Below are 27586 nucleotides of genomic sequence, written 5' to 3'. Positions count from 1 at the left end.
TCTCGTCAACATCTATATCACGCAAAGATCGGAAGAATTGTGCATATGGGTTACGATCCATGATTTCCATTAACAAACTAATCACATCAGGTCTAATTTCAGGGAATAAGTTAGAACGAAGATCTTTCTCATATTGAGCATCGTAGAAGTATAGCTGTAAGAATTTAGGCACCTTATCATCATGAGCTATCAAATCAGGTACAAAGTGATACAACTGGCCATGAAGCTTAAAGACATAGATACCCTTGTATGTACGTGCATCAATAGACCCTCCAAATGAACTAAATGCAAACATATTATTGTAAATGCGAGCATACTGCCTAAAATGTATTGCAGTTTCACTTTGAGAACAAAACAAATCTATGAGTTGTGTAGGATAATTATTAGTAGCTATTATAATTTCACCTCCAAAACAATAGAAAAACACCGATTCGAAAGCAAACAACTTGGCACCATATGAAGTAAAACGCGTGGGGTCTTGCAGCTTAAAAGGAGTAGTTGGCATGTACATTCCTAAGAAACATGTACATGTTGTTTTCAAAATTTGTATATTACATTTACAACAAATTCAATATATATGTAGCGCTAGTTATAAAGTATTTAATATACTGTGTAGCACAACAAACATGTGCATAATCTAATGTAACACTTTATGAACTGTGGATGTCTCAGGGGATAAGAAAATGTCGTAATGGTGTTCGAAAATCTAGGCGCACTGGTAAAAACCCTATTAGTCCACTATTGGCTAATACTACAGAAGAATTGCTTTTGGATGAAGCTATAGGTAAATGAATTGGTTTTTGAAATGTATGCTTTGAGGAATACTATATTTGCTTATGTATGAATGCTATTAGTGTAGTTGTGCAAGATGGTTTCAAGAAACTCGAAGAAAGGGTTTCATGTCGAGAATACTATGCTTATAGGCTTCAAATTCGCCCTTACAATTACATTCTTAGAACTACTAGGCTATTTCAGCAGTTCGTTATGGATATGTATGTGAAAATAGAGAATACCCTAATAGACTATTGCCGTAACAATCAAACACAACTACGACCAGAACTCTATCAAGGGATTATGGACACAATGAATGTTGGTGAATGCAGTGCAGCAAATGTTGGGCGCCGTATCATTCTGCCACCTTCATTTATTGGTGAGCGTAGAGATATGAAGAAGAGATATTTGAATGCTATGGAACTTGTCCAAAGATATGGCAAACCTGATGTATTCCTTACCATCACTTGTAATCCAAACTGGATTGAAATCAAACAAGAGTTAGCTGAAGGTGAAATTGCTCAGGATAGACCAGAGTTGGTATATAGAATATTTAGAGCTAAGTTAGTGGTTTTGAAAAAGAAACTTAAAGATGAAAAAATCTTTGGTGAACCAGCTGCAATGATACATGTTGTTAAATTCCAAAAGTGCGGTCTTCCACATGCTCATTTCCTAATTATTTTGCAACCTTCTTCGAAAATTAGGTACCCGGAGCAATTTGATCAATTTGCGAGTGCTGAGATACCAAATGTCTCTAATAAGTACTTGCGAAGTATTGTATTACACCATATGATGCATGGCCCATGTGGAGTATTGGATCCCTAATGCTCTTGTATGATAATGCAAAATGGAAAGCCCCAATGCAAGCATCACTACCCTAAGGAGTTCTCAGCTTTCACCACACATGCAGATGATGGATATCCTATATACAGAAGACGCAATACCGTCGAGACTGTCCGTGTTCGTAAAGTTGAGCTAGACAATCGTTGAGTTATTCCTTATAATCCATATCTTCTTGCTTATTTTGATTGTCATAAAAATGTTGAAATTTTCTCAACAATTAAGGCTGTTAAATATCTGTATAAATATGTATACAAAGGCCATGATAAGATTTCATTTAGTGTTGGGTCTAATAGTGAGCAACAAGTGGTTGATGAGATTCAAGCATACCAATCCGGTAGATGGGTTTCGCCGCCGAAAGCTGCATGGAGAATATTCGGTTTTGACCGGCATGATATGAAACCAGCAGTTATGCCTTTACAGGTTCATTTGCCTAATACGCAAAGCTTTTTGACAGAATTCTTTTCTTATAACGCGACACATCCTTTTGAACCTAAATATTGCTTTCCAGAGTTTGTTGAGCATCATGTTTGGCATTCACAAAGCAAAAGTTGGAACAAACGAAAGTGAGGTACATCGATTGGTCGTCTTGCATTTGTTGCACTATCCGAAGGTGAACGTTATTTTTTAAGATTGTTGTTAGCATACGTAGCTGGTCCATGCTCTTTTGCTGATCTTCTCACAGTTGACGACCACACATGTTCAACATTCCATGAAGCCGCTATGACACGTGGTGTAATTGAGCCTGATGATTGGATTGATCGATGCTTAGATGACGCAGATACTGTTAACATGCCTCATTCTTTACGAAGGTTGTTTGCCACAATTCTTGTTTTCCTCGAACCGAGTAATCCTGCTTAAATGTGGGATAGGTATTATGTTCACTTATCAGAGGATTATGCAGTTAAGCATCCATGTCAGCCTCACAGAATTTTATCTCTAACTTGTCAATCACTTGCCTCTTTTTTGGAGAACATGGGAAAGAGTCTTAAAGATTATGGTTTACAACACCTTTGTAGAAGCGAAGATATTTTGGTACAAAGAACAAGAGATGTTATTGATGCTCTTGATGCTCCTAATCCAGAGGCATGTAATGCTGCAAGGAAACAACTCCACAATGAACAACGAACTACATACAAATGTATTATTTCTCATGTGAAAAGGAAAAAATCGGGTCTATTTTTCATTGATGGCCCAGGGGGAACTGGCAAGACCTTTTTATACTGTGCACTGTATGCAAAGGTACGCCTATTCAATCAAATTGTGTTACCGACACCAACTTCTGGTATTGCAGCTTCCAACATGCCTACTGGTCGTATTGCGCATTCTAGGTTTAAACTACCAGTTGATTGTGGACAATCCTTTACATGTAATGTCGGTAAGCAATCAAGTGTCGCTTCTCTTATTGAGGAAAGTTCACTGATTATATGGGATGAAGCTTTCATGGCTCGTAGAGAGAACATCGAGTCACTTAATTTGCTTTTACGAGATCTATGTTTACCTGATGTTCCCTTTGGTGGTAAGCTTGTTGTGTTTGGTGGTGACTTTCGTCAAACTGTTCCAATTGTTCCCAAGAAATCACAACAAGAAATAATTGGTTATAGCTTAGTTAGTTCACACTTGTGGCCTCTTTTCACTCGATTTGAACTAACTGTAAATATGCAAGCACGAGAAGATCCAGAATTTTCCAGGTTTTTGCTAGCATTGGGCAACGGTGAACTTCAAATGCAAGAAACTGAGTTAGTTAGTATTCCAAAGAGCTTGAATTTGAGTTGTAGAGAATATCCTGCAACCCTTGAGGTTCTATTGGCAGTATATCCCAATATTTTGACTCAGTCTATCCATCCATCATTTTTTGCTGAACGCGCTATATTGACACCTCGGAATGAAGATGTTGATTTGAACAATTCAAAGCTAATTGATAAGTTCTTTGGAGATGTTTGTATCTATAAAAGCTTTGATTCAGTTATTGATGATCATTGTAACATTTATCCAACTGAATTTTTGAATGCACTTTGTCCCGAAGGCATGAGTCCACATGAATTGATTTTAAAGTTGAATTGCCCATTTATTTTGTTGCGCAACCTTGATCTATCAAGCGGCTTGTGTAATGGAACTAGACTTATTTGCGAGAAATTCATGCCAAACGTTATATAATGCGAGATTTCTACAGGCTTTTCAAAGGGTGAGTGTGTAATGTTGCCGCGCATTAATCTCATGCCCTTAGAATCATCTGGTTATCCATTCCAATTTCAGAGATTGCAATTTCCGATCAAGTTGTGCTTTGTAATGACTATTAATAAATCACAAGGTCAAACTCCACTTGAAGTTGGAGTGTACATTCGAAAACTAATGTTTTCTCATGGGCAACTGTACGTTGCACTTTCTCGAGCCCGAAAAGCCAACAACATAAAGGTGTTAGATGCAAGTTCAATAGAACAGAAGGCAACATCACCATGTGTTACAAATGTGGTTTCGTATGATCTTTTGAAGAAAGCGGGCATTATATGACAGTGTTTTGGTAAGTTAAAAAGAATTGCATTGTTAACAATTCATAACTGCGTAAAAACCTGCCTTCAAATTGATTGTTCTCATGTGTCAAAATTGTTTATAAAACATATTCTTCAGGTTTTTAATAGATCATGATCTTTTTGTACTTATTAGATTTGTGTTGTAGAACGTACGGAAAACAAGTACGTATTCATCTTGCATTCTACCTCCATAAATTTTGTTAACTTGGACTTCACCATGTATTTGCGGTTTCTTAAGTGGTAGCCTGAAGCTTTTAGATTACCAGAACCTAAGCTTATTGAGCATGCGGGACTTGATATGCTCCTGGTGTTCGACAAGTGACTTTGAATTTCTATTACAATTGTATAATCACAAGAGTTGCATTCATATGATTTAATTGTACAACAAGTTGTTTCAAAAGTTCAACTACAAATGAACGATATACTTTTAAAGTTAATTTGTGAGTGTTGACTATCTTTTTGTTGTTTTTGGGAATAGCTCGGGATATTCGCTTTGTGATCTTCTTGCAAGAACACCTCAAATTGGCTGAATTAGTTTACTGTTTTTCCCATTTTGGTATACGGCTTTAATCGATTGAGAGTATTTTTGAATGAAAATCTAGGGTTTTATTTATTTTTTAATCAAAAAATGTGCTTTTATGAAGCATTTTTTTGGCTATGTAACCATGTTCCTCCGTTTCAATTAACTAGAAAATGTTGCTATGTGTGATGAAGTATTTTGTTTTTAACTTGTTATTTTGTGTGTCAACGGAAGCAACATATAAAGTACGTCCCCGGCTGAATGAAATTAAATTTGGCAGTAACGTGATAGATGAGCTCTTGATTTTTGATTTGCCTCGTGAACGTAGATTTTCCAATGGAATTATGATACTGGAATATGGAAAATCAGTTCAGGAGGGTGTATGAGCAACTTCGTGTGGTCTATGAGGGTCAAATGAGAATCATTCTCCCAAGATCTAAAGGTAAGGTGATTGCTGTTATGATGCAATTTTTTCTTTTCAGTTTTGGTTGTTTCTTGACGTGCAACTTCATTTCTCGTCGACCTACTTTGATTTACAGATCTTATAATGGGAGTTATATGCATGACGTCATGAAGAGCTGCTTCTTAGGAAGCTTTTTACTCCAAAGGTACTTGTTTATTGTTACTTACAATGGGAATTCTGATTAAAACTACATTGATTTGGTGATCGGTGAATATCTTGTTAAAGATTTATGGTTTTGTAATTCAATGTCTTAAAAATTGACAGCCAATTGTGGTCTTTTTTATACCCCTAGGCGTAGAGGTGATACGATTTTTGCACGATATTTTAGCTATAGGGGCTCCTTATTGTTCATCATTTGTGCTTGAACTTTTGCACATAAATCACTTATCACAAGCCTCATCGTTCTCAGTGTTACTACTACCCAAAGGTAAGTTTCTTTATGCGAGCTCGGTGTTACTCATCGCTCTTTTTGTAAGGATCTCTCTTTTTAGGGGCTCTCTTTTTGGAGGGTTTGACTCTGCGCTTTCCTTTTTGTCATCTCTTTTGAGAGGGTACAAGTATACACTGTTCGCTACCTTTTTCTGCAAACCATGACTTTGTGCAGATACTAGGTGGATGACCATGATCATGACCATGATCATGACCATAAAAGCCTCACAAGCTACAACGTCTCTCGAGCCCTTATTGTCATTTGTGATACATGTTTTAACAATTTGTTATTCTAATGAAGTACTTAAGTTTGCTATATTTAGACATAATCAACATTTTCTCCTACTTACAATGATTAAGTTAATATCTCTTTTGATCTTGTTTAAAGTTTTTTTTAAAATTATTTTTTGTCATATTTTCTATTGTCAGTTCAAAAAAAAATAAAAATATACAAAATATTAAAGTTGCAAGTTTATTTAATAGAAGTATAAAGGGTTGTAAATTCGGTTATTCGGTCAGGTTTTGGGATGGGTTTTAGCGAGTTCGGATACTTTTGGGTTTGGGTGTTTTTCGGGCAATATAACACTTTGAATCGGGTCAGTTCAGTTGGGGGTCTATATCAGGTTGATATCGCACTAGATCGGCTTCGGATTAAGTCGAATTCGGTTCAGATCGGCTTCTAGGCACCCTCCACTCTTTGGGTTACACTCTTCCAACGACTATATTTTTAAAAAATGGTATTTGACGCAAAAAAAAAGTAATGGTATATGGTGAATTAATAATTTACCACAAACGGCACACTGACGACAGTTGTCATTAATGGTATTCTGTGCTAACGTACGAAAACTCAACGGTATATGGTGAATTAAAAAATTTTATGTGGTATATGGTGAATTTTGGAGAAATTCAGTGGTATATCATGAAATATCCGAATAAATAATAACAACAACAACAACAACAACAACAACAACAACAACAACAACAACAACAACAACAACAATAATAATAGTAATAATAATAATAATAATAATAATAATAATAATAATTCTTTGGGGAAGTGGGGAAGTTTTTGCTTACCCATAAAGCTTCTCTTGTTGGTATTTTTGAGACTCGGGTTAAGCAGGAGATTATTGTGCATTCTCAGAAGCTTATTGCTCCCTTTTGGAAGTGGGTTGATAATTCTTTGCATTGGCAGAAGGTTCGAATTATGGTGGGTTGGGATGAGTCTAGGTTTTGTTGTCTAATGTGTGTGATCATAGGCAATTTATTCATTGTAAAGTACAACTTATTGATAGTGGGAAGATCTGTTGGATTACCTTTGTTCATTGGTTGAATATCATTGCTGACAGGAGGCCTTTATGGCAGGAGTTAATGCAGTTACGGGATTCTTTCTAGGGTCCTTGGCTTGTTATGGGGGATTTTAATGCTGTGTATCACTGTTCTCATTGGGGTCATGGTAGGAAAGTCTCTAATTATGAAATGAAGGATTTTAGGGATTGTATTTCTGCCTCTAGTTGGCTTCACCCTAATTCTATTGGGCATTGATTTTCTTGGAATAATAAAGGTGTGGATTCTGATGGGCAGGCCTCTAAGATTGATCATTGTTTTATCAATGAGGAGTGGATTCATCAGGACTTCAGTACTTCTGTTCATTTTTTGAATCCTCATATCTCTGATCATTGTCCTTTATGGTTTCCTTTGAGCGGATTTCTATTATTGGTGGTAATCCGTTTCAGTACTTCAATTATCTGTCTGATCATCCTGAATTTTTCTCTTTGGTTCAGCAAGCTTGGAGTTCTACTTGTGGGGGTAATGGGCTTGAGTTGGTCTGGCATAAAGTGAAGACTATGAAGAGAGTCTTGAAGTCCCTTCATCTGGTTCATTTTAAGAATCTTTAGGAGAAGATTAATTTTTGGAGGTCTGAGTTGGATCAAGGTCAACTTGCTCTTCAGCATTCACCCTTTTCTATGGCTCTTCAACGACGGGAGATTCATGTTAGTGACATGTTCAGGAAATGGCTTCGTATTAAGGAGGGTGGTTTCCGTCAGAAGGCTCGGATTGCATGGCTTCATAGGGGGGACTCCAACTCTCATTATTTTCATAGTGTTGTGAAAGAGAGATGTAAGAAAAATAGAATTGAAGCTTTAGTTGATGATTGTAGGGATATTGTAATTGGTCCTGATGCCATCAAAAGTTCAATTACCCATTTTTATCAAAACCTCTTAGGGATGGCTACTGATTCTCTTAAGGGTATTGATCTTCGGGCTATGCGTGCTGGCCCCCAGCTTACTATGTCTCAGGCTCAGGATCTTATTAAGCCTGTTAGCAGGGCAGATATTGATGATGCTCTTAAGGATATTGATGAGTCTAAGAGCCCTGGTCTTGATGGCTTTAGCTCACAATTCTTTAACGTAGCTTGGGATATTATCAAGGAGGATGTCTATTCAGTTATTTTTAAGTTCTTTAATGATGGTGCTATGTATACTCCTATTAATATCACGTCTATCACTCTTGTTCGGAAGATTGTTAATGCCTCAAAGCCGAAGGACTTTCGGCCAATTTCATGTTGCTCTGTGCTTTACAAAGTTATTGCGAAGATTCTTACGATTAGACTTCAAAATGTTGTTGCTCATCTTGTTAATCTGGCTCAGTCAGGCTTTATTCCTGGTAGGCAAATGTATGACAACATCTTGCTTGCTACTGATCTTATTCGTGGCTATAATTGGGCTAATGCTAGCTAGTCCTTGTTGTATGCTTAAAATTGATATGGCAAAGGCATATGATTCTGTTGAGTGGTCCTTCCTTATGAGTGTTATGCAGGAGATGAGTTTCCCTACTCAGTTTATTGATTGGGTTATGTGTTGCGTGTCTTCTATGTCGTATTCTATTTTGATCAATGGTTTACCTGGTATTCCTTTCAGAGCGTAGAAGGGGCTTCGCCAAAGGGACCCCATGTCTCTTTCCTTTTCGCTTTTGCTATGGAGTATTTTAGTAGATGTTTGAGGAGTAAGAAGGGTGATATTATTAAGTTCCATCTTAAGTGTAAGTGCTCGGAGGTCATGGAACTTTTATTTGCTGATGATCTTTTGGTTTTTCTTAAAGCTAATCTTCCCTCTATGCATGCTTTGAATCTGGTTTTGGATGATTTGACTTTGGTCTCTGGTCTTTCTATTAATAAAGCCAAGAGCGCCCTTTATGTTACGGGTGTTAATGATGCTATGAGTCTTAGGCTTGTCCAAGCTAGCCAGGTGTCCAAAAAGGTTCTTCCTTTTTGATATATTGGGGTTCCTTTATCTGCTAAAAGGCTTAGTATTCAGGATTACTTAGTATTGGTGGAGATAATTACGAGTCGCATTACTCATTGGGCTACTAGGAATCTCTCTTTGGCTGGTAGAATCAGCTAGTTCGTAGTGTTATCCAGAGTATGAATTCCTATTGGGCAGATGTTTATTCTTCCTTTAAAAATTATTCAGATGGTTGAAGCTATGTGCAACAAGTTCATTTGGAGTGGTGGTCGAGACTCTAAAGCTAAGCCTCATGTAGCTTGGAGTTTTGCTTGTCTTCCCAAGTCTTGTGGTGGTCTTAATTTGAGTCGGTTAGACCTTTGGAATAAGGCTGCTATGCTAAAGAATCTCTGGTTCTTTGCTCACAAGAAGGATAAGCTTTGAATTCGGTGGATTAATGATTACTATTTCAAACATTCTGATGTTTTTAGCTATGTTGTTCCTAGTGGAGCATCTTGGATGCTTGCGAAGATTTTTGATAGCAGACATTTGGTTGAGAATCTTCATGTCTTGAATGCTTGTGCCCCTCATGGTCGATTTAGTATGAAGATTTCTTACAGGACGTTATTAGGACAATATCCTAAGGCTCCTTGGAGAACTATTTGATGCAATAACAAGGCGACTCCAAGGAGTGTGGTGTGCATGTGGCAAGCTATTCTTAATCGACTTCCTACTATTAATAGATTGCAAAAGTAGGGGATGTCTTCGGATCCTATGTGTGAGCTTTATAATGATGCTCCTGAGACTAGAGATCATTTGTTTTGGGACTGTGCGTATATTCGGAAGGTGAAAGCCTTTGTTTGTAGAGATTTTTCTTGGCCGCCCTCTTTTGACCAAGATGTTCGACTTATGAATCAGTTGAGTAAGAAGAAACGCAATACCAAGGCTCTTATTATTACTATATCATGGGCAGAGATCATCTACTATGTGTGGTTTTAAAGGAATGTCAAAATCTTTGGAGGAAAGAGTATAGATGAGCAACAACTTGGGCGGATGGTGATTTTCAATGTTGCAGCTCGGCTTTCTAATAAACAGAAACAGTTTCTCCTTGTGTAATTGTTGTCTGTTGCTTCTTTTGCTGTTTTGTTTGGTTTTTTGTATGTCTCTCCCTTTTATGGGTTTTTGTTACTCCCCTCTCAACGTTTGGGGAGTGTGCTTTTTGGTAATAAAATCTTTAATTGCCAAAAAAAGAAAAAGTAATAATAATAATAATAATAATAATAATAATAATAATAATAATAAAAATAATAATAATAATAATAATAATAATAATAATAATAAATAACACAAAATTAGTGCGACAAATTATAATAAAAAGTGATACAAAATAAGAGATAAAGAGAAAATATTACCAACTTCAAACGTTCCCACACTTCATTTCCCGCTCTTCATTCCCATTCTCTTATTAACTCCACTCTCTAAACAGTAAAAATCATAATATCACATTCTCATTTCTCATAAACATCCTCATTCTCATAAACATGACATTGTTGCTCATGAGCCACCTTTATTCCAACTCTTTCCCTCACTAAAAAGCACCTCCTAAAGAACATTTTAATCTCAAGAGTGGATTATGGGTCGTTTCAGGTGGAAGTATGTTGAGTATCCATCATGTTAAAGGGGGGTTCGAGTTGTAACATGTCCGGTGAAAATCAAGCTCGGTTAACCACATTGTCGGGTTAATCTTGTGTGTGAATATATTATGGGTACTTTTGGGTAGGATTATGTCAAGTACCTATCGAGTTAAATAAGGGTTAAAGTTGTAATAGGTCAGGTGCAAATCGAGTTCAGTTAACCACATTGTGGGGTTAATCTCGAGTGTAAGTTGTTCTCGAGTCGGATGCCGGTCGATATTGGGTCCAAAATAATTGGGTAAATGTCGGGTTATTGGTTTATATTAGGTCGAGTTTTGGTCGATTACAGGTCACTGCACCTCAGATCAACCAATGGGTTAAATACAAGTTGATTTCGGACGGTATTACTGGTCAGGTCTATTTTTTATAGCCTTACGATTACAGTTAGTCACTTGAAAGACCTTTTCTTATAGAGACTACTCTCTAGCCCAGCCCACTAAACTATTGAATTAAGCATTTTAACCTATTAAAGTTAGTATATTAAGCTATTAAAATTTGTGTTTAAAGTTGGTGTTTTAATATTTTTAAGTTGTTTTAACCTATTAAGATGTTAACCTATTGAAGTTGGTATTTTAATCTATTAAAGTTGGTATTTTAACCTAGAAGAGTTGATATTTTAACCTACTGAAGTTGGTATTTTAAAATTATCAACTTCAAAAGGTAAAATAACAACTTCATCAATTTAAAACACCAATTTAATAGGTTAAAATATCAACTTCAATAGGTTACAACACTAAGTTAAGTAAGTTAAAATATTAACTTAAGCAGCATAATACACTAACTCAAACATGTTAAAATACCAATTTTATTGGGTTAAAATACCAACTTCAATATGTTAACAGCCTAACAAGATAAAGAACCACTCCAAATAAGTTAAAATATCAACTTTAATATAAACCACCAACTAAAATAGGTTAAAATTGCAACTTAAATAAATTGAAAAACCAACTTTATTATTTTAAAATACCAACTTAAATAAGTTAAAATACCAACTTAAGGAGCATAAAACACCAATTTAAACACATTAAAACACCAACTACAACAGGTTTAAATATCAACTTTAATATGTTAAAATACCAACTTTAATAGATTGAAACACCAACTCGAATAGGTTAAAAATACCAACTTCAATAGGTCAAAACACCAAATATGTTAAAACGGGTTAAAAAGCAAGTCTTTGTGTTTAAGTTTAATTTTTTTATAACATATTGATCTGGTAGGCTTATATGACTTTATTGAGATTTTACAGTTAACAGTCTAGGAAGAATATGGGTTATTATTGGCTTATATGATTCATATATTCTTCCAAAACTTATATCTGGAGATGTTATCAAAAAAGTGGGCTGGATAAATGTATGTTTTATAGATCGTACGCTTTTGTTGACTTTCTAGACTGAAATTCCACATGTAATATTTAATCTAAAAATTTTTCTTCAATTTTGTTTATTGAATGCGTTCAGATTTTCTTTTAGTGCTTGTGTATATGCAGATACCTTGAAGGAAAATTGTTGCTTCATGCATGTACTTTTCTTGTTCAGTCTGTGTATGAATTCAAAGTGAAAATTTTAAGCTTTATACTTGCTCATCTTATCTCTAAGCACCGTGTGATCTTCATTCAATCGTAATTCTTATTTTTTTTAGATTTGGATTTACAGTCATTCTTAGAATGACATTGTAGCAAAAGCAATGTTAAGGAATCCAGCGAGGGCTATTGCTCAGATCTTTTAAAATAAGAAATCACAAACGTAAGTACTTCATTGATGTTAATGAGTGATTGTAATGACCTTTTGTGGCACCATTTTGCAAGGAAGGGCAATCTTTTGACATATAAAGTTAGAATTTTCAGTAGCATATGATAGTAGATAAAAATTACTGGAAGAAGAGGAGAATAAACGTAAATGATCATTTAAATTGATATTTTAAGTTGTTGATTGATTAGTTTGAATAAAGTATGGTCATTGTCATCGACAAGCTCTCCCATTAATTTTTTTAATTTATGTAGTTGACCATATTTGTTGAGATTAAGACTTTGGCATTTTTTATTTTCTTTTTGTGTTTTTAGAAAGTTCAAGAACTTCACTCATGAGTCTTAAACTTGCACTTTGGTCATGTGCATTTGATCAAATGAAGCCTTAAACAATCCATCATCACGATTGATACCAGCAACGAGAAAACATTAGATCCTAACACCACCCCTTAGAACACTAGAAAAGTCACAAGTTTCCAATAATCTTCCTACAACCAGGGATACAGAATCCTTCATTCTGTACGTTCAGAGCTTGCACTGGCAGGTGCATCGTCTTTATTGGTTCCACAAATAATGTATGCATATAAAACAGATGTTCACTTGCGTCGCTACTTGACATCATTCCAATGCAATCCTAAAATTCAGTAATGTTATAAAGATATATTTCTATTATCATTTTTGATTAAATTTTCGAACAAAATTTAAGAATCAATAAGAAGTTACCTTAAAATGAGGCATGTATTTGGCATCATTCCTAATTTGTGTAGGCACTTCATTAAATTCAGGATCTCTTGGTTTAATTATGTCTCTTGACAAGCCATCCATGGCGTTTAAAACCTCTTTTAAAACTCTACTAACAGTTTCACCAGAATGTTGAAATCGTTCTTCGACATTCCGTTTTGATATGTTTCTTGAAGGAAGCAAGACGTACTTGCTTTCTAGATCCGCACATAATTGACGGAAAGTACTTTGTTTCATTCTCAACATATTAAAACAACGCTTTTCATGGCTGTTCAACAACTCTTGTATCCATCTTTTTCCGGTTCGAAAAGAAATCATGCATTGCTCCTTGTGTATGTACTTGACATAATAAATAGACATATAACCAATAACACAAGTTATTGAATCCCAAAATTCATTATTCTTACACCTCCTATGGATTCTAATCCGTATAACATGCAAATCCATGCCTATAAATGTTCATTATAAGAAATAGAAAGATATAAGCCACTTTCACATTACAAAATAAAGTTCATCACAAAAGATATATTAGCATTAGCTAGCTAATTATAATTCAAATAACAAAAGGTCAGCAAAAGATACATTAGCTTAAACTAGCTTGATACAAAGTACGGTCAATTATAATGTTAAAATACCATCACACTCATTTTCCCTTCTCATACAAGTAATTAACCCAATGAAGTCTAGCCTCATCACTTGGAAGACCATCAAGAATTGTTCTCTTTTGAGGATCCTCAATCATGGTGCAAGCAAAATCAAATTCAGGAGTACATGGAGTCAAACCAAGTAAGGATAATAATTTTGCTAGAGAATTTGCAAGTGTAATAGAAGAATTAGACAATGTACGCGCCTCAAGATCAATTAATTCCACATCTTTGATGTTCTTCTCCATCAACATTGTTGATCCTCCAACTCTTCTAGAGGATTCCAACTTAGAACTCTTATTGCTTACACAAGCTTTAGTCTCGTAAACTCACTTGCTTCCTCTCTTTCCAACTTCTTGTTCAATTCTTTGAGGAGAAGGTACGAGGGAAGGAGTCGAGTTTTAATCATTCCAAACTTCTTGCCATTCCTTATTGGTTTGACTATTGTCAAAAGCATTACTTCCACTCCATACATCATCATATTCATGAGATGTATTACTAACATTTAAATTTGGAGGAGAAGAGATATAAACTCTATCATTTTCACACTGAGCGGGAGTAAACTTTAGGACTTCTTGTGCAATCGAAACACCGAATAATTGCTCCATCTTTGACTCCAGCTCAGGTTCAATCCCTTCTTCTTGGAAAGCTTTAAAGTGGATATTTTCCTAGAAAGAAAGATAAAAAAAAAATTAATTCTTAGAAGTTCATTTTACTTAACATTGTAATTTATGATTTTAAAGTTGTAATAGTAGAGTTGATAAGTAAGCTAACCTCACTTTTTTTTTACCCAACGCTCCTTACTAGCACTTATAATTTTCTTTTCATGATCCCAACCTAATCCCATTTATTTTCCTTTCAAAGCTTTCCAAGGCTCTAACGAATTTTCATCCATTCCCACTTGTTCTTAAGCTTACTCTTGTTATATGCTAAGTTGGTCTTTTTTTTGAAATTTCTCTTCAATTATTTTCCATGGGATTCTTTGTGAGATTGTTGCACCGGTTTTTCCCTTACTTTTTTCAATACATTGGATACACAAATCAAAAAAAATGTGCTCATTTTCTTTCGACCTATTAACTCGATTCACATCTTTCCCCTCACTTCCACCTTCTTCATTTTCCTTTACCATTCTTGGCTTTGTTGCCATCTAATTATGATAAACCATAATTAAATAAAAATACTTAGAAGCATTTCTTTTAAATATGATAAACCATAAACACATATTAGGATGGAAGAACAAATCAAGTAACTAGCTATTTTATCTTAAAAGAAAAAACAAATGACATTATTATTCATTCAATCATAAATACATTTGGACTCCTTATAAAACTATTGATGGTAAAATACAACGACTTTCTTAAATATGATCAGTATAACAGTATAACATCAGATATACTCCAACAAAGAATAAATTGAAAAAATGCTAACCTAATTTTAAATATCACTATTATGCTATAACAAAAAAAAAACTAAAAATAATTTTTAAAGAAATAGCTAAAAAGATGATTATTATTCATCAAAAAGAAAAATAAATAATAAAATACTAACCTGTATGTTAGCGCCGCACACCAGAGAGCAGAGAAGATGAGGACGGAGATATGGGAAGTGAACAAAACAGGAATATGAGATTAGGTTATAAGAGGGTGGTAAAAAGATGAAAAATGAAGGGATAATTTGGTCAATTCACAAAAGTTTTGCAATCATTTAATTTAACACGTTCAATTTTTCAGCATGTTACATTTTAGCTGATTTGTAACAATTAGCTCTCCTAACAAGCTCTTATACCAAATACTATTTTTAACTTATTTGACTGAACCAACTAATCCTACCTAGAGCTGTTCAAAACAAACCCGACCCGAAAATCCGACCCGGAATCGAAAATTATCCGACCTGAAAAAATGTAAGTTTTTTAGGTTTACCCGAACCGATACTTTACTCGAACCGTTTGATAACCGAAAAGGGCAAAATCGAACTCGAACTGCAACCGAATTTTATAACCGACATATAAACCTTAACCGATGTTACCCAAACTGAACAGTGATCGACCCTAGTCAAATCCGACCCGAATTATGCACGTAACCGAATGTAACCTGACTCAAACCGATTAAGATCGAACTGTTTTCAACCCGAACTGATACAAACCCGATCAATTATTAATCGAACTGTTTTTAACCCGAACTGATACAAACCCGAACCGATTGTAAATCGAACTGTTATAAATCCGAATCAAATTTTCACCTAATTTTAGCAAATTAAGTCCAATTTCAGTTTTCTAATAATACGGAAAAAGGAAGAACACAAGTTCTATACAGAAGAGATTGCATACAGAATATATATATATATATATATATATATATATATATATATATATATATATATATATATATATATATATATATATATATATATATATATATATATATATATATATATATATATATATATATATATATATATATATATATATATATATATATATATATATATATATATATATATATATATATATATATATATATATATATATATATATATATAAACTAATTGAAATAAATTGATCTGCCTATTAGGGTTGGCAAAAGCTGACTCGACCTGCTAACCTAATCTGAAACCGACTCGAAATTAGCGGGTTTGGGTTTAGATTTTTGACCCAATTAATTAAATGGGTCAACCCGACCTGATCTGTTTATTAAATGGGTTAGGTTCAGGTTGAATATTTAAACCCAAAAAAAACCTGTTTAACCAATTACCATGTATTGAGGGATTTGTCAGCTGAAGATGACTTTCAATAAGAAAGGAAGTTGTCCCACATCGGCTAAGGGATTTGTCAGCTGAAGATGACTTTTAATAACAAAAGAAGTTGTCCCACATCGGCTATGAAAGATATTAATAAAAGAAAAATCGTTTAAATCACTTCCACAGATCTCATACCAACTTACGCAGCCACGCCGTGAGCACAAAGCGAACTATTCTTTCGCCTTTTACTAAAGAATACCGTGTGCTCGCTGCATTAAGTGGCATACGTTTATTTTTGGAGGAAGCCTTTAATTAAGGTTAAATTGACCTGAAATATATGAATTTAATGACCTAAAAAAAAAGTAGATTAAATGGGTCATTAGCAGGTTGATCCGATCTGCTACAGATCAGGTCGGGGTTTCAATTTTTGACCCATTAATTAAATGGGTCAGGTTCAGGTTAAGGGTTTATTGACCCATTTATATATGATTCGAACCTAAAAATGACCCAACCCGACCTGTTTGACACCCCTATCTACTATATCTTATAAAACAAATTGTAATTATTTTTTGTAAGTAAATGAGCATACATCAATTAAAAACCTGACTATTAACTTATTTCGATATTGACCCGATCAATAGTTATCCGTAACCGATAACTACTCGAAAAATAAAGCTCGAATCCGATCTGTACCCGAAAAAACCGAACCAATTAGTAATCGATGACAACCCGAGACCGATTGACACTCGACACGAACTTCAACCGACACCGAACTGATGCTAACCCGATAGCTTGAATAACCGATCTCTAACCGAACTGTGACTAATCGACTCGACCCGAGTGTGACCCGTTGTAACACACAGCCGAAAAATAACCGATCCGAAATGCAACCGAACCGAATAACACCCGTCCGAAACCGACCCGATCAACCGAATGAACACCTCTAATCCTACCAATCAGCTGAAAATACCCCAACCAGTTCATTTACCAAACACCCTCTAAATAAATAGTTACATTGTTAAAATGAAAATATGGGTCATGATTCTATGAGGCCAGAACCAATTACTCTATTTAAACCTTAATCAGATGGCCCAAATTCAATATATAAAGTGAAATATTAGGGTTTTTGAATAGCCTCCTTCAAATTTATACCAGTCTGCACCTCTCCATTCCCGTCGCAATCCCAAGGTCTCATTCTCTCTGTACAATCATCTCTTCTTGTTCGTTTTCTTTCATCTGCAAATTTTATTTTATGGTGAATCTGAACTCTTAACAATTGAAATTTGTATAAATCATGCAGGAAAGGTAAGTTTTTCGGGGCAGCGAAAATGGTTGACAAGACTAAGGGAAGAAAGGAAGAGGTTGTTACACGAGAGTACACTATCAATCTCCACAAGCGTCTTCATGGATGGTATTTTTAATTTCCTCTGGTTTGATTTATTGTTATTGAATTTAATTTTAATAGGGTTTTGGATCGTGAAATGATGGTCGTCGAATCGGGGGCGTTTTAGATTTTATTTTGGACATGTTGAAACAGTGTTTTTTTTTTTTTCAATCTGATGTGGTTTGATTAGGGTTTTGAATCATGAAATAATGGTGGGTGAATTGGTAATTTTTAGCTCTTGTTTGGACCTTGAAATGGTGGGTTTCCACTCTGATTTGTTGTTCTTGATGTGAAAATAATTTCTGAGTAGCGCTATCAATACCACGTCTAAGATAATTGAATTCCAACTTAAATTTGATAATAGCTATATCCTGCTGTAAACTGGAATATTATTGTCTGTAATTTCCACCATCTGAGGTAAACCAAGATGATAATTAGCCAACAGTCTGAAATAGAAACAGCAGATATTTTTCCAAATTCATATTCAAGTTTCCATGAGATTCAATTCCAGAACCCAACGTCTATCCCAGCTCAAACTAATGACAATGCCGAATTTTTAATAGATATGACATCATCAGTAAAAACCTCAGATAATAAAATAAAAGTTTTTCTTGTTCAAATTTTACTGTAAGAGTATTGTTAGTTATTACATTTCCTTTTGCGTTGTGATTTCTTGCTGTTAGTATTTACATTGACTTTTGCTGTGTAGAAATAATTTTGTATAAATTGGTGATCGACTCATGATGTCTAGAATGTGGTGTATGTTGTTTTTTACTGATTATGTGATGATTATCGGTTATGCCTTAGCTTCATTATGTTTTGATTTTGCTTATGGTATATTTGGTTTTGTGGAGAGTTCTTTGTTACAGCATATCCTGGATTGTAGTCTGCATTTTGTAGAACCGTGAGCAATTAGTTGAATGTTTTCTTAATATGTTGCTGAAATAGGCTGTGTTTTCCCAGAAATGTGGTTTGAAATGCAATGTGTACCCCATATATTGTTTTTTTTGCAAAGTAAAATTTTGTAAAATGCCAGAAAAAGCCGAAGTTTTTACAACTGTAGTAAAAAACATGGTGCTGCACCAACCGACGCAGTACCCCATATATTGTTTTTGTTTATAATTTTATCCGTGGTTTGTTTGGGTTGATGCTTCACCGCTGGTCAATGTTTGCTATCTCTTATTGATGTGCATAGATTGTAATTATATTGATTAGCAATTTGATTTTTGAATTTAAAAGAACTACAGTATGATGACCTCTAAAATCATTTATTGTTATTTTGGAATTGTTGATGCCCCTTTTTAATCAAGGGTTCTTTTTTAAACAAGAAGGTTACATACATTTGACCCTTAAACCCCATCTAGATTGGAGTCATGAGTAATGGGATGTTGTGTTGATTGATTCAACTTTAGTACAAATGTTGAGGGAAAAAACTATGATTGGTAGATGGGTTCTTTTCATGAGTGTTTGGTTGATCCCAGCATGCATGGATATTGGTGTTCTTGCCAGTATTTGTGATACTAGTGGTGCTTGGGTGACACTGTTGTATTTCTGTTATCTTGTTAATTGAAAAAGGATGAAACGTGTAGGGATGCTAGGTCTGTTTTTAACCATAGATAGTGTTTTAAGAAATCACGTGATGCTATTTCTTTGACATTCTCAATTTATGTTTGCGAGTTCCTTTTCTCGTTGCATACGAAAACCATTTTGCTTGCCCGTGTTTTGTGTTCTTAGTGGTGCTTGGAAGACATTGTTGCATTTCTGTTTTTAATTTTAAAATGGCAAAAGGGAGCTTTTGACTGCAGAGATGGTAGATCTATTTTTAACCATAAATTATGTTTGAAGAAATAAAGTTGACATTTGTTTGAATCTGGTTTGAATGCAGCACATTTAAGAAGAAGGCACCCAAAGCCATCAAAGAAATCAAGGCATTCGCCGAGAAGGCAATGGGAACCAAGGACGTCAGAATAGACGTCAAACTTAACAAACAAATCTGGAGTAGGGGTATCAGGAGCGTTCCAAGGAGGATCCGTGTCCGCATTGCTCGCAAGAGAAATGACGATGAGGACGCCAAGGAAGAGCTCTACTCTTTGGTCACTGTTACTGAAATTCCACCAGAAGGTTTGAAGGGGCTTGGTACCAAGGTCATTGAAGATGAAGATTAAGCAATGTCATTTTTGTTGAGTGTAATAGGTAGCTTGAGGTTCCTTTTAAAGGTTGTTTTGAATATTAGCACTTTGACGATGTTTATTGCACCGAGATGCTCTACATATGAATTTTGTTAGTGTTTTGTTAGTAACATCTATCCTTCACATTTGAGCTTTCATGTTAATCCTTATGCTATTCTATTTATAGACTGAATTAGGTATACTATAGAATTAAGTTATTGTGCGATTTATTAATGGTATTAAATGATGGTAATGAGAATGATTTATAGTGTGAAATTTTATTACAAGTTCTATGTAATGAAATTTTGATCTCAAAAATTTCTCGTATACAAATTTTCATTACCATCTAGTACTATCTTTTTAAATGGTAAAGTGTTGTAATGAATTTTATGAAGAAAATAAGATGATAAAAGTTGAACAAGTATGATCATCAAGATAGTCAAAAGATTTTTCAATTAAAATTACGCTAGTTTTTATTTCCATTACTCGTTTAATATCACCTATCAAACGGGCTATTAATGTTAATTTTGCACCTTTATCCAGTGGCAACTAAATCACTATTCTTTTCACTCATAAATTAGGTTGGTTATTTTGCCATTTGATTTTGTGGTAGTGTATCTTTCCCCAAGGGCTTGGGAGGACTCTCATCCTAGATGCATGGTTCGTATTTCTCTCCTTAAAGGTGATGTAATTTGTTTTTTTCTCATTTATTGTTTTAAATTATTTTTAGTTAAATTACATGGTAGGTTGAGATAAGGTGAGTGTTAAGTGAGAATTAAACACAAGACATTATCTTGAAAACGATATTTGCTTTGATTGAGGATAAATCTGAATTTATTATCAATTTTAAATTAGGACAATTTGCAAAGAAACACCTAATAAAACCAGTTTTTTGTAAAAAAAACACCTTTTAAAATTTTTTTTGTAAAAAAACATTTTTTAAGACTTTTTATTAAAAAAAACACCTTAAATCAGTTTTCGATGACTTTTGTCAACTTTCAGGCGTTGACTATGCCATTTGAGCTCAAAAGTCAACGCCTGAAAGTTAACAAATGGCATAGTCAACGCCTGAAAGTTGACAAAAGTCACCGGAAACTGATTTAAGGTGTTTTTTTTAATAAAAAGTTTCTTAAAAGGTGTTTTTTTACAAAAACAATTTTAAAAGGTGTTTTTTTTTAAAAATAGTTTTACAAGGTGTTTCTTTGCAAATTATTCTTTAAATTATTATTATTATTATTACCATTCGGGTATAGAAGAGGATCCTACCTTCCTATTTGGTTTGTATTTGGTTCTTTTTGATAATAGTTTTTTCATCTAAAAATGGTATTCCAACTGCTCTATCCTTTGTCCAAATTACATTTGATAAAGAAAAATAGTCTGATTAATGGCAAGGAGCTTTCCTAAACCAAGGCCCCAACCCACAAGAGAAAAATTGAAGACATGACCATCTATCATTCTTTGTCTTACTAGGGAACTAAGGTTGATGCCTCTAGTGAAAAATAGTCTGATTTGGTTAAAACCTAACAAGTCATTCTTCGGAATTTCGAGGTTGACATCGTAAGATTCAAGAAAAAAAGAGGTGTTGGTGTAACATTTTAAAAAAAAATATCATTTTATTTTGGAATCAGAATTAAATACAAATGTAAAAGAATAGTGATTATTTTGAACTAAATATAGATTGAATCGGGGAAGTAGTATTGAATTGGGGAAGTAGTATTGGGCCTAAGGGTGAAAGTCAATATAATAATCCTTTAATTAATTTTTTTTTATCATTTTTATTTATTTATTTTATTTTTAGATTTTGGTTGCCGTAAAAATTATGTTCCATATCCGTCCTCATTATTCATCATCTTCTCCAAAACCCCTTTCCATTTCCTTGTTTCTGAGTGACCATAAAGTATTATAAACCTTTTCAACCTATTTAGCTTTTGTATTATCAAGCTTCTTTTGTAGTCAATGCAGGATCTGCTTGTTGACAGCCTCTGTCTAACCATTGCATCGTAGTTTGATACAGAAGCGTATACAATCCCTTCTTTGAAGACTCTCAAGTACTCCATTAGGTTACTCTAGTCGAAGTGGGTGTCATTATCTATCGTTAAAATTCTCTAATCTCTTGATCTAAGTATGTCAAGCATGATGCCTTCTAGCTTGTAGGTTATAATTTGTTTAATCCAATTTGGAAGGTTTGCTCTGTTGAGTTTGAAGATAAGGCTTTATCAGAACATATCTCTTTTAAGTATTGCTTACTCGAGCTTCCTAATTTCATTTGGACATCAACTTGTTCATTTTGAATCTTAAGGACTCCAAAACCCTTACAGAACCAGCCAACCCTCTCAAACATCCCTTTTTAATTTATTTTTTTATTTAATAATTTAATTACATTGTTCAAATAAACGTAAGGCGATAAAATGCGTCAAGCGATAAACTTGCTACGCGTTAAACTTATTACACGATAAAATAAAAAACGCGAAAAACACAACTTAAACAATAAAAAGGCGATAAAAAGCTTTATTGTTTGAGTAGTTAAGGGTTACAAACAACTATTGATCATGTCAATATCGGATTAAGTTAATAGTCGATTTTTAAATTCATTTATGCTCATTTACTTATGAATAAATAATTATCAATTGTTTTATCAGATGTAGCAGATTAATTTATTTCAAAAAGTTTTATAACAATATATGACTATTATATGATATAACAATGCATCACATTGCTATTTTTGATAATCGATTTTATATTAAAGCTCGATAATTGAAACTCGATCTGTTAGAATGAATAAGACTATCTAAACTATCTTATAGACTATTAAATACATAGGCCTATTAGTGTAATTGAGAACTCTAAACTAATACTCCCTCTAATTCAGTGTCATTTCCTTTTTAGGCCAGTTATTAGAATATATATTACTCTATACACTAATAATCAATTGTATTTCAAAGTTTGATAATCGAAACTCAAAAGTGAACGAATAAATAATATATGTAAATTTTTGGGGTTAAAACTTGATATATGTATGGATTACTAACATGATATACAGAATCAGCGATAGATAGCAAGATAACTCAAAAGTGAAACGTTGATGACACATTTAAGTTATTGTATTGATGCACTTAAACATATTTTAAACAATTAGGATTTTTGTAATATGCTTATTGGTTTAGAATTGATGTTAATTTCATAGAATTTCTTATTGATTTATAAATATTACAATGTTGAAATACTAAAATTAGATTTTAAATGTTCATCAATAAATAACTTAAAATAGTCCTAGATTTGCTGAAAAAAGCTTTGACTTGTTTTCTGTTAAAAATTGATTCAAGTTACATAATTCGATTAATAATTGGTTTGGGTTGCATCGGTTCAGTTAAAAGTAGGTTAGAATTAATTTGGTTTTAATCGGATCATATTCGATTTTGTGCATAATTTAGATTTGACATGACTCAGTTCGTTAACTATCGAGTTCAAATTATTTAAGTCAAAGGTTATGTCGGTTATAAATTTCGATCACAGTTCGGATTCTATTTTCGTTTATCAACCGGTTTAGTTTCTACTTTAGTTCGATTAATGCCGGTTCCGTAGACATAAAACATAAATGCAATTTTCGGATTGGATAACTTTCTATTTCAGTTTGAATTTCCGACTCGGGTCGTATCTAAACAACCCTACTTAAAAACCAACACAAAAACTTGGCCTAGACGGTCTCATTATGAGACTGTTAATTTGGGCTGACCCAATTCGCGTATGTAACAGCCACATATATTTTCCTTCGTTTTTTCCATTTTTTGGACATTTATCACTTTTGACCTTAAATATATCAATTTCAACTAAAAGTAAACCTTAAACATATCAATTAAAATAAAAATTTCAATTATGACCTATAAGTGATCAATTTTGACGTTAAAAAGATCAATTTCTTCCTAAATATGGTTCTGTTTTCACAATTTCAAAACGGAGTTAATAAAATGGTATTTTCTATTATTCTATGGATGAATTTCAAACAATATGAATGGTCAATAACACTATCAATAATAGTGTTAAAACATTCTATAATACAAGTATTCTTATTCAATGCAATATAATGGTTCCAATGGAACATAAGAGTACTCGTACTCTTTTAATCACCGATCAATAATAGTGATATTGCTCTTTCCTCAACAGTTCTTATTTATAATGGACTTGGAAATAAAGTTGTAGGTGTAGTATTTGCTTACCCTTGATGTGAAGGTAGAGGAAGTATCGATCTCGAGTTATGTTTTGCCAAATGATTCGATGAATGCTCTTAGAAATGATTAAGAGTTGGTTACTTTGTTATAAAAATTTCAATTTTGATTTAAACATGATCAATTCAGACCTCAAAATGATCCATTAAATGAATACTTTTTGGAAATAATCAAGAGTTTATGGCTATTTTTGTAATAAAAAGATTTCAATTTTGATCTAAAAATGATCAATTCAAATCTTAAATGATTAATTGATAAATCAATTTCGACCTTAAAGGTATCAATTATGACCTTAAATAGATCAACTACTAAGCGCATTACTGAGCGCATATTGAGGAAAACTATTTTTGCGCTAATTAAGCTATTCGTCTCATACTAAAGAGGTGTCGTGAAAGACCATGAAAAACCAATGCAAATTCGCAACTTCGATTTTAAACCGTGATGTAAAACATCTAATATGAAATTTTCACAATTACTTGACACGCTGCATTAAGACCTTTTTTCGGGTCCGTTACAAATCTTGTTGCCAACCCATGACCATCACGAAAATGTGCAACAAATAAGTAAAATTAACAAAAACAATAAAAAAAAGAATTTTGGGTAAACTTAATTGAAGTAGAAGATAATAGCTTTGTCAAAAGATCAGCAAGTTGCTGAGATGTAGGTAAGTAACGTAATTGAAGTAGACCTTCCAAGATTTTCTCTCGGGTAAAATGACAGTCGATGGAAATATGTTTGGTACGCTTATCTTGGACAGGATTATGAGTAATATGCATGGCAGAGATGTTATCACAATGAAGAATGATAGGCTTGAGACTAGTAATACTAAGATCTTCAAGAAGATAAACAACCCAAGTGACATCAGAAACAGCGGGGGACATGGCATGGTATTCGGCCTTAGCGGAGGACTTAGAGACCGTAGATTGCTTCTTAGACTTCCAACTGATAGGAGAATCCCCAAAAAGAAGAAGTTAGCCTGTGACTGGGCGTCGAGTGTCAAGACAGGCACCCCAGTCGGAGTCAAAATAAGCATTGAGTTGAAGATGATCAGAGGCTTTCAACAGTATGCCGTGCCCTATGGTGGAAGACACATAATTGAGAGTATGAGTGAGAGCTTGATAGTGTGCCTCAGTAGGGTGTTGCATAAATTGGCTAAGTATTTGAACTGTGAAGGCAAGATCCGGCCTTGTATGAGTTAGAAAATTCAGTTTACCTACTAGGCTTCGATAATGAGTAGGATTAGAGTATAGAGGGGAATCAGTGGCATGAAGCTTAAGATTGACAGGCAAGGGAGTGGCTGTCTTTTTGAAAGAAGAAAGACCAGAATCATGAAGAAGGTCTTTAGCAAATTTGTGTTGGGTAATAGCAATACCTTGGTCAAGGTAAGAGACTTCTAGACCAACAAAATAGCGTAAGGTGCCCAAGTCTTTAATGTTAAAGACACGATCAAGATGAGTTTTGAGTTTGTGAATAGTAGAAGCATCATTACTAGTTAGAAGAATATCATGAACATAAATGGATGCATTAGTAAAAGATGTAGGAGTGCATTTAGTGCACAAAGAATAATCGTTCTTGGATTGAGTGAAACCTTGATGCAAAAGCTCAAGGGTAAGTTTAGCAAACCATTGTCGACTGGCTTGTTTGAGGCCATAAAGTGATTTGTTGAGTTTACAAACCAGATTAGGAGCATGAATGAGACCTTCAGGAGACTTCATATAAACATCCTCATGGAGATCACCATGGAGGAAAGCATTGTTGATATCAAGTTGATGTAAGGGCCAATGTTTAGAGGCTACGAGAGCAATAATACAGCGAATTGTTGTCATCTTAACAACCAGAGAGAAAGTCTCATAAAAATCAATACCATATTCTTGGGTATAACCTTTGGCCACTAAACGAGCTTTGTGTCTTTCAAGAGACCCATCAGCCTTGAGTTTGAGTTTATAAACCCATTTGCAACCAACAATCGACTTCCAGGAGGTAATGGGACCATATCCCAAGTATGGTTTTGTTCAAGAGCTGCAAGTTCTTGCTGTATAGCAAGAAGGCAATGAGGGTCAGTAGCTGCATGTTTATAGGTAAAGGGTTCAATAAGAGTGATATCAGGAGATGGTAAAGAAACAAAAGAACAAGCATGGGAGGAGAAAACATTGCATACATAATCAGAAATATAAGTGGGCTGTTTGGATATCCGTCCTGATTTGTGAGGAGGCAAAGGTGCAGTGGGGACCTCAGGAAGAGAGGGACTAGGAGAATAGAAAAGAGCATCAGAAGCTGCAGGAATAGAAGAACTAGGAGGAAGATCAGTAGGGGAGGGATTAGAAGAAGGAGGATCAGAAATAGAGGGAGAAGGGAATATGGGTTCATCATATAAGAAGGGATGATCAGTGGTAGTAGGTAAACATAATTTAAAAGGAGAGTCAGGAAGGGACTTGATGTGATAGGGCAAATGGTGCTCATGAAAACGGACATTTTGAGAAACAAATATTTTCTTGGAGGCTAAATCATAGAGTTTATAGCCTTTTTGATCATAAGGATAGCCAACAAAGACACATGGGGTAGCTCGAGCATTAAACTTGGTCCAGCCTTGTTTAAGAGTAGATGCAAAACAAAGACAACCAAAAGAGCGGAGATGGGTGTTATTAGGAGGAACACCATAAAGTTTCTCATAAGGAGAAACATTACCAATGGAGTGTTTCAACACAACTAGTTTGATGTATAATGCCTTTGTCCGAGTATAGGCGTAATATAATTCCCGCAGAAAATTCCTTCGCATACATGAGCATTAAATTGTGTAGCAACAAGATTGACAAAGTCAGAGAGAAGCTGGACAGAATCAGCTTTGGATTTTAACAAAAAAATCCATGTTGCTGGAGTGAAATCATTTACTATGGTAAGAAATGAATGACAATCAGTAAGAGTAGGGGTATGGTAGGGACCCCAAGTATCAATGTGCAACAACTCAAAGGCAAAAGTAGCATTAAACAAACTTGGTTTGAAAGCTAGTCTAGATTGTCTAGCATAAGGACAAATAGAGCAAAAAAAAAAAAAAAAAGAATTCTTAATTGCATTAATGTCAATATTTGGATACATCATTTTTAGCTTCTGAAATGGAGCATGGCCTAGCCTTTGACATAATAGCTTAGCTTGTTGTGTCATGGATTGTCTACAAGCCAGATTAGTCTTATTTAGGGTACTGATATTGACTACAAATGAAGTAGGAAGAGTGCTTTTGTCCAGTAGATAATAGAGAACCTTTGGAGTATTTACCAAGAGGTAAAGGTGTACTCGTTATATGATCCTGAATAAAGCAAATTGTGAACTTAAAAACAAGAGAACAATCATTATCAATGCATAGATTGGAAGCAAATATTAAATTGAAGTGTAGCTGGGGCACGTAAAGAACATTTCTCAAAACAAAAGTATCATGAATAACAATATCACCCTGCTTGAGAACAGTAAGAAGGCTTC

General features: G+C 34.3%; 2 protein-coding genes and 1 non-coding gene across 3 annotated transcripts; all 3 read left to right on the top strand.

The window, feature by feature from the left end:
- Positions 1-2472: 2472 nt before the first annotated feature.
- LOC130818548 (ATP-dependent DNA helicase pfh1-like) lies at positions 2473-4122 on the top strand. The gene is made up of 2 exons (XM_057684713.1): positions 2473-3718; positions 3785-4122. The coding sequence occupies exons 1-2, from the start codon at positions 2473-2475 to the stop codon at positions 4120-4122; spliced, it is 1584 nt and encodes a 527-aa protein (XP_057540696.1).
- Positions 4123-16545: 12423 nt separating this feature from the next.
- LOC130819587 (U5 spliceosomal RNA) lies at positions 16546-16661 on the top strand. Its single transcript, XR_009044626.1, has one exon. It is a non-coding gene; the product is annotated as a U5 spliceosomal RNA (small nuclear RNA).
- Positions 16662-17386: 725 nt separating this feature from the next.
- On the top strand, positions 17387-20048 carry LOC130817812 (60S ribosomal protein L31-like). The gene is made up of 3 exons (XM_057683721.1): positions 17387-17528; positions 17641-17751; positions 19610-20048. Exons 2-3 carry the CDS (start codon positions 17669-17671, stop codon positions 19887-19889), a joined length of 363 nt encoding a protein of 120 aa, XP_057539704.1. The 5' UTR covers positions 17387-17528; positions 17641-17668; the 3' UTR covers positions 19890-20048.
- The last annotated feature ends 7538 nt before the right edge of the window (positions 20049-27586 follow it).

Source organism: Amaranthus tricolor, chromosome 7 (genome assembly GCF_026212465.1).
Source record: "Amaranthus tricolor cultivar Red isolate AtriRed21 chromosome 7, ASM2621246v1, whole genome shotgun sequence".
Classification (NCBI taxonomy): Eukaryota; Viridiplantae; Streptophyta; class Magnoliopsida; order Caryophyllales; family Amaranthaceae; genus Amaranthus; species Amaranthus tricolor.
This window is presented reverse-complemented; position numbering and strand designations above follow the sequence as displayed.

Excerpts from the sequence above, each read along its gene's own strand:
- LOC130818548 (XM_057684713.1), top strand. The coding sequence starts at position 2,473 with ATGTGGGATAGGTATTATGTTCACTTATCAGAGGATTATGCAGTTAAG. Across the intron at positions 3,719-3,784 it reads TGATCTATCAAGCGGCTTGT|GCTTTTCAAAGGGTGAGTGT; the intron begins GTAATGGAACTA and ends AGATTTCTACAG.
- LOC130817812 (XM_057683721.1), top strand. The coding sequence starts at position 17,669 with ATGGTTGACAAGACTAAGGGAAGAAAGGAAGAGGTTGTTACACGAGAG. Across the intron at positions 17,752-19,609 it reads CACAAGCGTCTTCATGGATG|CACATTTAAGAAGAAGGCAC; the intron begins GTATTTTTAATT and ends GTTTGAATGCAG.